Raw genomic sequence first — 12,557 nt, forward strand, 5'->3', positions numbered from 1 at the left:
AAGCCCCTGTCCGCATGGATGAGTGCCGGATTGCCAGTATCACATTGATCGACTTGGAACCTCTCTTGGGTGGTGCCGACAGGACAGAAGAACCAGTGCTCAGTAATGTTAACTTTTTTATCAGCATTCTTTGCCTGTGTCACAGCTACCGTAAGAACTACCCAGTTACAGGGAAAGCACCGGTGGTGAGTACTCAGTCACCAGGGTAAGCAGGCAGAAACTGGATGACCTTTGGGGTGCAGTACTGGAAGTCTGAGCATCAGCAGACAAGGAAGGCCTCTGCCACCCCCAATCCATGATTTTGGGGATCCCAGTTGTTAACCCGGTTCCCTCACTGGCTTGGGAGGTGGCCGGGGTAGGGTTGAAACCCCGGACCCACCCATGCCCAGCCCCGCAGGCCCGACCCATACCCACAGACCATGCAGGTCTGTGGGGCTGAATCTTTTACAAACTGGAAAGTTCTATTGTTGTCTCCATTCCTGACCTGCCCTGTCCCACAAGCTACCTCCCGAGAGTGAAACACCCATATGCTGAGCCTGAGGAATGTCCGCCTGGCACCGGCACCGGGGGTGCCTTTGGGGCTCCAGCCCTCCCTGCCACCTCCCCTTTCCCCGCACTATTGTGCAAGGCAGGCGGGCACACCTTCTGGGGCAGGTCGGATCAAGGCCAGGAACTTCCTGAGAGCGGGAGGTGGCGGGCAGGGCTGGGGGCGGGCCGAGGCGGGGTGCGAACGCCGAGTTCCCGCACTTCGGCTTAGGCGTCCCCTACCAGTTCCCCCACGACCTCCTCGGCGTGATTCTCTTCCCGCGCGGATAGGGGAGGAGGTGACCCCAGGCTGGAGCCCCCCAGGGCACTCCTCGTTCTTTCAGATGCCCCCACCAGCCCCATCTCTTTCTTCGGTTCGGTCTGGGCCCGGTGCGCCCCTCAGAGCTTCTCTCCTCGCTCTCCCTCTCTCCTTACTAGTCTTTGTCCCGGGTCTCTCCCAAGTCCCGGCGTCCCGGGTCCCTACCCCCCTCCCCCAGTCCCGCCCTCCAGCCGGCGGCCACGGCGGGGGTGGGGCCCGGCTCCGGGGGCGGGGCCGGGCCGGGCCGGGCGGGGCGGGGCGCGGCGGGGCTGCTGCGCCGCGGGCTGGGGCGCGGGGCGGAGGCGGCCGGCGGGACGGACGCGGCCGGGGCTGGAGCGCGGGCAGAGCGGAGGCCGCAGCCGGGGGCGGCGGGAGCGGGACGGGCCGGGCTCCATGGCGCCAGCGGCGTCCGCCTGAGCAGCGCGAGCAGCGACGGGCGGCGGGCGGATCGGGCCGCGGCTCTTCCTCGCCATGGGGGACGTGCTGTCCACGCACCTGGACGACGCCCGGCGCCAGCACATCACAGGTGAGTCCCGCGCGGCGCAGCGCGCTGGGGGTCCAGAGGGGAGCTCCAGCTCTCACCCCAGTCGGCCGGCCGCGCCGGGGCTGGGGTCTCCTGAGAGTCAGGCCCCGGACATGGCGGGAGTGGCTGGGGACCAAGTCCTGCGCCTGACCTTGTTCCCTCCACATTTGGGCGCCTCTTCCTGCCTCCTTATGAGCTCGCCCTTACCCCTTCCGAGGGAAGGCGCCCCCCACCCTCTACTGGAACCCCCTCCGAGCCGGTCGCTTCAAATCCCCCAACATACTACCCTGATGGAGCTGTGGCCCACTCGGCCAGCGTGTCCCGAATCTTCCTCACTGTCCTGGTTCCAGCCCTAGTACACGTGGCTGAGGCTTCTAGGGACAGGCCCATCAATGCCTGGACTGCGCCTGGGGAGTAGGGCTAGGGAAAGATTGGGTGCCCAGAAGGGCTAGGTCAGACCCTTGCCCTTTGACTCAGGCTCAATCAAGCAGGGTGCTCTTGCTGGCAGGCGTGTCCGGTGGGGGGGAGGGGGAGGCTGGTCAAGGCCGCAGCCCAGCCTCCTCAGCCCCCTTCTGCAGTCAGCCCTGCTCCCAGCCTGTCACTGCACCGTGGCCACTTCTTAGAAGGGCAGCTGACCCCAGGCTTCCTGGGGGAAGCCCCAGGACTGCAGCAGGGTCCTGGGTTCCTCCTCCATCCCCGGGAGAATGGAGAGAGAGAGTGAGAATCTCAGAGTGCCTGGGAAACTCAGTTTTGTGGCTCACCTCTCCCGCCCTGGGTGAGGCTGCCTGGGTGGAATCCCAGCATCTGTTTCCCAGCCGTTAGTTCTTAGGGAAGTCTCCTAATGGACTGGCACCTCAGTTTTCTCCTCTCTGAAACGGGGTGAATAATTTCTTATTAGTGACTTGTTGAGAGACTCAAGTGGCCTAATTTATGTAGCTTGCTTAGCACAGGGCCTGGCACAGAGGAAGCACCAGTGCATGGGGTGCTGGACCATATGGGGTGCGGGCATGGGTGCAGCCTATGGAAAGAGGAGTCTGCTCCTCTTGTTGGCTTTGCCATTCCCTGTCCAGTGAGCCCAGAGCACTGTGTCCACCTCCATTTATCTTGATGTGTCCCACAGTCCTGTAGAGTTTCGGCAGCTGTCGGCCTGCTTGTACCCCTTGAGTAGAGGGACCAGGTGTCCCTTAACTCTGTGTCTCCAGAGCCCCACAGTTGAGAGCAAAGAAGGTGCTGGGGAAGGGTTGTCCAGTGACTGTGGTGCTGGGCCTGCTGCCTGAGTTCTCCCTTTGTGCCAGGCCTGGGCCCGGATGCAGGGGTGAGGGTGAGGTAGAAATGAGTCAGACCCTCTCCAGCCTCAGACCAGCAGGGGGTTAAGTCCTGGAAAAGCCTCCTTATAGGACAGGCCTGGACTCTGGGAGGAGGAAAGCCTGGGGCGGAGTCTTCCTGTCCCCTCCCTGTCGGTGGCTGCCTCTTGGGGCTCTGTAACAGTCCATCCATTCACGACCTCCCGTTGGGGCCCCTCACCGGCCTGGGTGGGGTGTGCCTGCTCCTTCTTCGGTGGGGTTTTTCCTTCCCCCACACCCAGCTCTTGCTCTCCCCCACCTTCCTACCTCCTGGGCTGAAAACTGCCAGCGCCCCCCACCCCTCCATTTTACACGGGTGGAGACCGCAACCACAAAAGGTGAAGTGTCCTCTCCTGGACAGGGTTGGGTTTGTTTTGTGGATACTAGGCTGACTGGAAGAGGGTTGTGCCCACTCAGCCTGCCGGCCCCTGTCTTCTCAACACTTCAGTGCTATTAATAACCCTCTTCAAATGCCTCAAATTCCTGGTCCAGGCTCACCTGAGGGAGCACCTAAAGTAGGGGGTTGGGAGGTTGGAAGCAGGCCAAAGCCTCTAGCCCCCTCCCAAGGAAGCAGGCCACCCTAGAAATTCCTTTTGGAGAGGATGAAGGCTGGCCTTTGCCACCTCCAGTGATCCGTGCACCCTCCTCACCACACCCAAGGAGCAGTGAGCACGTTCATGCCTGACAATTAAAATTCCAGAGCCCTCCCTACCTGGGGCCACCCCTTTGCATTTGCATTTGGAACATCCCTTCCCACCGTCCTTTGAGCTCTGAGGCCTGTTAGGGTGCTGAGGCTTGGCCAGTGGCTCCTGCAGTTTTGTGCCCACCCTGAGCAGGTGAGCAGGTGAATGCCAGCCTGCAGGTCCTGGCAGAGGTCAGGCACCCTCCTGTCCATGGTGCCATTTTGCTGCTGCGGCACCTTTCATCCTGGGATTTCAAAGCCGCTGGCAAGCAGGGGCTTGTTCTCAACTAGCAACTCTGTGGGGTTGGTGGCAGGATGATTCCCTCCTACTTTCATGAGGGAGCTTGTGTACAGGAAAGAGCCCTGGCCTGGGAGCCAGGAGGACTGGGTAACCTCAGACAGTCACTCACTTCCTCTGGGTCTCAGTTTCCCTGGCTGTGAACTGATGGCTGTGGGCTACCTGATGGCTGAAGTCCCTTCTGGCTCTGAGAGCCTAACGGTCCCAAATTTTCTCCATAAATCTCCTCCAGATTTGGGCCAGCTCAGGGTGCCAACACTGACTCCACATTATATTAGCTGATGTGAACTTGGGCCAGCATGTTAATCTCAATTTTTTAATCTGTAGACTGGGATATTATAATAGTAGTTTCCTGCTGGGCACTGTTGCAAGGATTTAATGAGATAATGCTGGTAAGAAACTCAGCCCAGGGGCGCCTGGGTGGCTCAGTCGGTTAAGCATTTGCCTCTTGATTTCGGCTCAGATCATGATCTCATGGTTTGTGAGATTGAGCCCTGTGTCAGGCTCTGAGATGACAGTTAGGAGCCTGCTTGGGATTCTCTCTCCTCTCTCTGCTCCTCCCTGCTTGCTGGAGCCCACTCTCTCTCTCAAAAGTAAGTAAGTAAACATAAAAAAAAAAAAAAAAAAAAAAGAACGCAGCCCAGTGCTTTGGGGGATAGCAAGTGCTCAGCGAACAATTACTATTATTATTGAGAATTGTCACTTACTCTCTGTTATAGATTCTTTCTTTCCAGTGGGTGGGGAGAGTGGCCAGGTGTTTGGAGTTTGAAGGGGGCAATTGTAGCTGTGGTTTAGATCCTGTTTCTCTGAGATTTGTTCAGTCCCGGGCATCAGGGTGGATACTGTTCTTTGGATGCAAGAATCCACCAGGTTTTTAGAAACCTTGAATTCCGTGTTCCTTGTGCATTGGCAAATGTGTGAGATGGATGTAGGCTATCTGGAGTGAGCCCTGAGGGCAGTGATGAGGCCCCCTTACGACTAGGAAGGAGCTAGGACATGGAGAGGTGAGGGATTAGGCCAACCCACACTTCTATCTGGCCCGGAGGACCCGACTGGGATGCGAGCATGGAAGTGTCTCGGTGGTCCATGTAGGTGGTTCTTTGCCACGCAAACTTAGATCAAGTAAGTGCGGGAGGGAGCTTACTGTTACTCAGGATGTACAAGGAGGGGCGGGTGCTGTGCCCTTGGCAGGAATCCTGCCAGTGCCTAGGGGGTCGTTCTGCTTCTAGAACAGCCTTGAAGGACTCAGCCCCTCGGGAACTTTTGGCCGCGATGAAATTGTGGGAGCCAAGGGAACCTCCCTCCCGCCCCAAACCGCCTCCCGACACACACATAAACTGCCCTGAGATTTATTACCCGAAAGGGCTGCTGAGGGAGTTTGCCAATCCCTGTGCGTCTCCCTTCTGCCAAGCTCACCTTTCCCTTTGCTAAATCTTTTTTAAATAGCCGCTTTATTGAAACATAATTCACCTGCCAGACAATTCCCCCACTTAAGTGTACAGTTCAATGGTGTAGTGTGTGTGTATATTCACAGAATTGTGCAACCATTGCCACAGTCAAGTTGAGAATCAACCCGGAGAGAAACTCCGTACCCCTTAATGGGAGGGACCGCACCGCAGGCAACCACTGCCCGTGCTGGCTGGTTGCACAAGTAATGCACGCACAACGATTTAGAGGTGTAAAGTGAGAAAATGGGCACTCCCTCCCTCTGCCCTCCCTTCACTCTCCCTCCTCGGGAGAAACCGCTGGAGTTTGGGGTATTCCTGTGTCTAAACATACATCTGTGTGTACACATGCATTTAGCTCTGTTTATAAGAAGAGGTCCAACTGGGGCGTCTGGATGGCTCAGTCTGTTAAGCGTCTGACTCTTGATTTTGGCTCAGGTCGTGATCTCAGGGTTCGTGAGATCGAGTCCTCCGTGGGGCTCTGTGCCGAGAACACGGAGCCTGCTTGGGATCCTCTCCCTCTCCCTCTGTCTCTCTGCCCCCCCCCCCCCCCGCCCCCGGCTCTCTCTCTTGAAAAAAAAAAAAAAAAAGAAGAGGTCCAAGTATATCTCTCTATGGTTTGACTTTTTGCGCTTGCTGTATCGTGAACATCTTTCCACATCAGAACACGAGTCGGCCTCGTTCTTCCATGTGTGGATTTCCTTCTGTGCGGGGTGCCATTTTTTTACCCATCCCCTCATCAGTGGACATTTGGGTTGTTTCCAGTGTTTTGTGAGAATTCATGGTGCTGCCCAAACCTTGCACACGTGCTGAGCCAGGTCCCCGTGTCAGAGAGGGAACTCCGGGGTCACATTTTCATGTATGAACATGTAGCCTCTGAAAAGGCTGTACACACTTGGAATTCCTCCCATCAGTACCAAGTACCTCTGTTTGGAGTGTTATTACCCTTTCTGAGAGTCAGATATGAGAAAAATGGTATCTCGTGTATTTATTGAGCCAAAACAGATAATGCCTTTTTCCACATTGATTTTACAAACCTACCTCTTCACATTTGGGAAATGGCGGTAGGTCCCCGGAGCGAAGGGAGGAAGGTGTCCCCTTTCGGCCATCCCCTCACCCAGGCGCGTGGCTTCCTAGTTGCTGCCCTGGGCTTTGCAGAGAGACCAGGCCGGCCGGAAGCAGTGCCCAGCCCCGCCTGGGCCACTGCCCGGAGCCAAGGTCTTCACCCCCAGCCCCTGGGGGCGAAGCGTCTGGGGATTCTGCTCTGCTCTCATGTCAGTCTTACATAACGAGCCTTTTGTTGGCATTGACCCTGCCCTGCCCCTCCATCCAGCTTCGACTCTGTTCCTTTCCCATTGTCCAGGCCTGAGCTCTGGCCTCACCCCTCCATCCTGCCCATACACATGGCCAAAGAGACCTTTCTAAACCCAAACTGGGCCGTGGCCTTCCCTCCCCACCGCCTGAGGAATGAAGTTTAGAGACGAGGCTGGGAATCACTCGCTGCCATCCGGCCATCAGCATTCCATTCGTTAGCAGTATTTCTCTTCTGTGTTTATTGTTCTACCTTGCTGAGACCGTGACTCAATTTGTATCTTGCTCCTTTCACTAAAGGGTTTATAATAACCATCCCTCCCTGGTCTTTAGAACCTCCCTGGAAGCATTCCCAAAGGCTGTAGTGGTCCTCCCGAGGCCGTCCAAACAGATGTTTTCTTAGCCTTACCCCTAATGCCGGATATTGCCATGCTCCACTGTGACTAGACGTTGGTTTTCAGGGGCAAACTGAGTCACTGTGTTTGTTTCCTTTCCTGCTCTGGTCAGCTTCCCTGCTGAAGACAGATTCACCTCTTGACCTACTCTCCCCCAGCCTGCTTCCACCCATCTGGGCATTTTGAGGGAGGCTCCTTTCTCGGAGCCCCCAATACCTCTGAGCATCTTTCCAGGGGGAGTAGGCTCCGAGGGGAGCTGTGAGCTGGGGACGTGGACTAATGACATTGGCTTTTGAGTGCTTCGCCAGCCAGCCTGTGGCCCATGCAGACTCCACTGATATGTCTTCTGCCTGAAAATGGTGGCTGATAGAGCAGGGAGTGGCCATATCAGGCTCTGAATGATACCTGGGTACCTGTAAGATTAGACATCATTTAAGTGAGCATTTGCTACGTGCCAGGCCTTCCTTTACCTGTATTATTTCAATTGAATCCTTACCCTCTGTGCTCTATCCCAACATTTTACAGGTGGGGCAGAGCAAGGCAGTGGCAAGGTCCCGACTCCGGAGTCTAAGGCCTTAGCTGTTAAAACCGTGTTGCACAGTGACTAGACAGTTCCTGGTGCCCAGACTGGGCCGGAAGGCAACGTGGAAAAGGCCACAAAGAGAGGCAGGCGGTGGGGGTAGGGGGCTGGGAGAGGAACAGAGTAGCATGTGTCAGAGGCTCCCGTGGGTTGCACAAATAGATCCCTCCCGACATTACTCAGTCTGGGACTCAAGTCACTCTCTGACCAGTCCTGTTCTCCTCCGCGTGGCCTCCTCCTCCTCTGCAGGCATAGCTCATGACTCACTCACCCTGGGTCTCCTTGCAAGGCAGGCATCAGGCATCACCCTGCGGTTGCAGAAATTCCTGAGCCAATTTTTCCTTACCCTCTGCCCCGCCCCCGTTCACTTCCCGGCCTGAGGAAGAAGGGTTTTCTCTACACAGCGCTGGGCAGAGTTTGAAGGAAAGAGGAAGGCAGATACCTAACTTTAAAACCCTAGAGGGTGGAATGGAGCCACGCCCCTCTCCTGGTAGAATTTTAGGGCCTGAGTCACAGAAAGGCTCATGCATGCAATCTTCTGATCTCACAGATTTAAAACTGGAAGAACAGGCGGTGCCCACCTCTGCTGGGCACCTGGTTCCACCCCCTGGGAACTGTCCATTAGAGGTGCGTTACCTGTGGGCTACGGAAGTGAAGGGACCTGCCCAGCGGCAGAGTGGATGGTAAGTTGCAGGAAGCAGGGAGTCGAGAGGTTCCAGGCAAGGCTTTGTGGTCAGACTGCTCAGGTTTGAGGCCCAGCTTTGCCACTGGAGGGACTGGTGTTTTCGGGGCAAGTCAGTCACCCTCTCTGAGCCTCAGTGTCCTGTGTGAAAGTGGATGAGAGTGCTGTCTTCTTAGGGCGTGAGGGCAAGAGTGATGGCCCCTGGATGGTGCAGCACAGGGCCAGTGGGGGGGCGGTGAGGACGTAATGAATGGTAACTGTGATAAGGGGCACTTTGTGAAGGGAGATGTGCCAGGTTGGTCCTGTGGCCCTAGGCACCCTTACCCCCTGTGTGTGTCCCCAGGAAGTTGGCATGAGGAGCACCATCCTGTGACCCTGGACACCTTGGAGGATGGTGAGGCAGAGGCTGTGGCAACATAGCAGAATCATTTAACATCATTCAACAGCACTGTCCTCGCTGCCTGACGTTGGGCCGGGCATGGAGGATAGACAGACAGAAAGATGGGAACACGCCCCCTTGCCCGGGCACATGTGTCCAGGACTAGCCTTGCGGCTCTCAAGCCTGGTCCTGCTAACCTGTGTGCCTATAAGACCCCACAGAGGTGTGGTGAGCTCTGGCCCCAGATGCACTTGGTTGTACTTTCCTTTAAAAAAAATTTTTTTTTAAATGTTATTTTATTTTTGAGAGACAGAAAGAGAGAGTGCGAGCAGGGGAGGGGCAGAGAGAGAGGGAGACAGAATCCGAAGCAGGCTCCAGGCTTTGAGCTGTCAGCACAGAGCCGACGCGGGGCTCGAACCCATGAACCATGAGATTATGACCTGAGCTGAAGTTGGACGCTTAACTGATTGAGCCACCCAGGTGCCCTTGGTCATTCTTTCTTTTATTCTTCCAGTCGGCAGTTACTGAGCACCTACTATGTGCCAGGCACTGTACCAGGCACAAGGACACGGTGACGCATGCTTTTCCCTGGCTCTGGCCCACATGCATTTCCCGGCTGGCCGCCCCTCTGCAGGGTGAGCGAGGCGTGTTCTTAGAGGGGCAGGTCCTCTGTGAGAAGGTGTGAGAGGGGCTGGCCTAGTGGGTGGGGGGGGTTGAGGTGAAGTTGGGGGAACCAAGGGGCCGGCCTTGGAGGGGAGGGGACTTTGTCCCGAAAGTCCTGGGGAGGGTTAGGAAGGTTGGTGAGAGGAGGAGAGCCCAGGGTGAGGGATGGTCTGGACCAGTGAGATGGGAGTGGGGCACATCAGGGGACAGTGCGTCTGGGGGAGTTGGAGTAACCAGTCCTCTGCGATGGCGATGTGCAAGGCTGGGGACAGCTGGCCTCTGTTCTCGTCAGCCCTGTGGGGTTGATGGATCCTGTGGGTTGTTTCCTCAAGGCCTGCAGTCTCTGTTCCTGTTCTTCCAATGACGTGAAACTCACGCCCTTCCTAGGCAGCTCTGAGTAGGAGAACCTTCTTGCCTTCCAAGGGCAGCGGGGAAAGGGCTGGGCCTGGATTCTAAGGGACCTGGTTTTGAGATCCTGTCTCAACTACTCTGTCATTTGTCAGGTGTCTTCCCTTCGCTGGGCTGCAGGTTCCTTATCTGTGAAGTGGGTGCAACCAGAGCCCAGACCTGTGAGGTTGTGAGGGATCGATGGGGTAACATGGGTAGAACTCTTTGTGTTTAAGAAAGCATTGGCTCTTGTTGGCATTAGTCATTACTGTGTGAATGGTCCACGGTAGGACATTGGCCAGGACTGTCCCTCCTCGCGGTGTGATCCAAAGTGCAGGGTGTGGGCTCCAGTGGGTAACTGGGCTCCCAGAAGGGGCAGAGGAAGAATCCATTGTGGTTTGCAAAGTGTGAAGCCCGCTTTCCCACCCACTGATCTGTGGCCAAGCCAACTGTAACAGCTGTCCAGCCTCCTCATGCCTCATGCTGAACAGAGCTGTTTGTGTCCAGCCAAGTTTGTTAAGCCAGAATCTTCTAGAAGAGTCCCTTGGGCAGGAAACTTCTCACGCTGTTGTGCTCCACATGCCTTTCATCTCCCTACCTGCTAGCAGCTATTTACGGGTGCAGACTGGGAGGTGAGGGCCTCAGTGCTGGTGCCAGGTGACCTCTGGCAGGTCCTTCTTCCCCTCTGGCCTCGCTTTGCCTATCTGTGTAATGGGTCACTAGGACAATAGTGCCCTTCTAGCTCTGACCTCTTGGAGCCTGTAGGCCATGGCTGCATTGAAGGGGAAGATGCCTGATGCCATCTTGCTCTGGAAGGAAGAGCCCTCTCTGGAAGCTGTCTTATGTGGGACCCGAGCCCGGTGGTGGGGATGAAGCAGTGACATGAGCCCCGATCTCATGGGACTCGTGCCAGCCCCGAAGTTTCCATCAAGCTGGATGTGATGTGGTTTCCGTTACAAAGATAGAGGATCTTTATGTTTTCCAAAGTGCATGTTGGTTTAAACCACTTGGTCAGCCCAGCTCAAGAGGCAGCATGTCTGGTCTTGACTGGGAGGCAGCTGGCTTCTGCCGCCATGAGCCCTGTGGCCTTGGGCAAGTTGCTCTCTCCCTTGGTGCCTCAGCTGTCTGTAAAACGGGAAGGTGAGCCCTGCTTCTGGGATGTGAAGATTCTGGGAAGCTGTTGTTCTGGCAAATGGAAGGTGCTAGGTGAAATGGCAGCTCCATTTTAGCGGAGTCGGGGGTGGGGTGGGGCGAGCTGTCATCTGCCCTGGCCTGCCAGGGATTTCGGGGGTGATTCCGACATCCAGAGGGGGAGTGAGCTGACAATTGTACTTCTGTTTCACTTTTTGTTTTTGTGTTTTTGTTTATTTTTTGGAAATGTTCCCTGGTGGGGGGGGAGTGGGGGGGCGGGGAGAAAAGACAACAAGATTTTGGGAGTGGCGGGGGGTGGGGGGGCCCGCTGGGCTAGCAGGGAAGGTTTACCTCAGCTTTACTCCTGGCTACTTGGGCCACAGCCTCACCTCGGCCTGGATTTCAAGCTTGCTGATGGGCAGTGCCTGCTGTTCTTTTTCTGGCCTAGACCCTTCTTCCTCCTAGCCGGGAAGGACCCTTTGCAGTCATCTTAGCCAACCCCCTGCCATTTCGTTATGGAGTAAATTGCAGCCCAGAAAGAGCAGAGGACATACCTAGGGTGTCAGAGGCCGCAGAACTGGGACGGGAATGTAGGGCCCTGACCCTTGTGCAAGGCCCCCTCCATCCCTGTCCCCATGGCCAGCCCCAGGCGGCACCGACTGGTCAGGGAGGGCGTGGCTGGCCCGGGTGGGGCTGGAAAGGTTATAATTTTGAAAACCCGAGTAAACAAACAAAGCCGTCCGTGGGAGAGAAGCAGCCCTGTGCCGGCCTTACAGATAGGCCTGTGTCTGAGGAGACAGCCCCGGCCTGTCCACACGCAGACAGCGAGGTGTTGTGGTGGATTAAAAAAGGCAGCGGTACACTCCCCTCACGCCCCCTCTCCCCTATTTAAGGCTGCTGGGAAACGGGGAGGGGGGGTCACTGCCCAGCCTGGCCGTGGGACGGCCCTCCTGGCTCAGCTCAGCATAGCCCTGGCCCCTGTGGGACTTTGGGCAAGGGGCTTCTCTCTGGGCCTCGGTCCCCGCCCCTTTCTCTAAAACATGGTGATCCCATCTCTCCAGGAGGGTGACGAGGGTGGCAGATGCCTTGAGCTGGGTGGTTGAACACAGGGAGCTGGACAGAAACTTCATTTCTTTGTGGCTGGAGGCGGGGCCCCCTCTCTTAAGCAGAAGGGTTACTTTCTCAGTGACCCGAGAGTCCGCCTGCTCCTGGGAGACAAGCCTCCAACCCACGTCAGGCTGGAGCCGGGGCCTCGAGGCTCAGCTTTCCTGTTTTCCTGTTGAGCCGGGGGCAGAAGCCGGGAGACAGAACGCTGCTTCTGGGGCTTGCCCTGCGGTGTGGGGGCTGGGCTGCCTGTCTGGCCTGGAGCCCCCCAGGGTGGGGCCCAGCAGACTTCCTGTGAGATTAGGGGCAGAGCCTCTTTGCTCTCCTTCCCTTTTCCTGAGTCCCCTGTGTGGTCTCTGAGACTCCAGCTCTGTGGATGGGAGCTCCGGCTAGCTGCCAGTCTGAGCCTCAGCTTCCCCCATGGTGCAAGGAAGGGGTTGGATAAGACACTCTGAGAGACACTCCAGGTCGGCTTCCAGGACTCTGAAAGGCCTTGCAGGACCCCACAGACTAACCCCCTGAAGCTGGGAACACCCTTCCCTGGGTCCCGCCCCTGCCAGGGCTGGGTGGGGGTGGGGGTGTCCCTCCTCCAGGCTCCTCCTCCTGTGGTTGTGGTTGATTCTCATCTATGGTATGAGTTCCACGAGGGCTCCCCTTACGTCAACAGTATGGCCAGGCAGGTCAGAGCTTGCTCTAGTAGCTACTAGCCAAATGCCCTTAGGATGGTTACTTTGGTTCTTTATGCCTCAGAATCATTAGTTGTAAATTGGGAAGTGATAATAATACTTCC

General features: G+C 56.7%; 1 protein-coding gene across 1 annotated transcript in view; it reads left to right on the forward strand.

Moving 5' to 3' along the window:
• The first annotated feature begins 1,133 nt into the window (after positions 1-1,133).
• NIBAN2 (niban apoptosis regulator 2) overlaps positions 1,134-12,557 on the forward strand; it is a 53,341-nt gene continuing 41,917 nt past the window's right edge. The window contains exon 1 of the mRNA XM_053204585.1: positions 1,134-1,370. Coding sequence (XP_053060560.1) covers positions 1,316-1,370 — 55 coding nt within the window. The 5' untranslated portion in view covers positions 1,134-1,315. The remainder of the gene's footprint in view (positions 1,371-12,557) is intronic.

This window comes from Acinonyx jubatus, chromosome D4, assembly GCF_027475565.1.
Source record: "Acinonyx jubatus isolate Ajub_Pintada_27869175 chromosome D4, VMU_Ajub_asm_v1.0, whole genome shotgun sequence".
Classification (NCBI taxonomy): Eukaryota; Metazoa; Chordata; class Mammalia; order Carnivora; family Felidae; genus Acinonyx; species Acinonyx jubatus.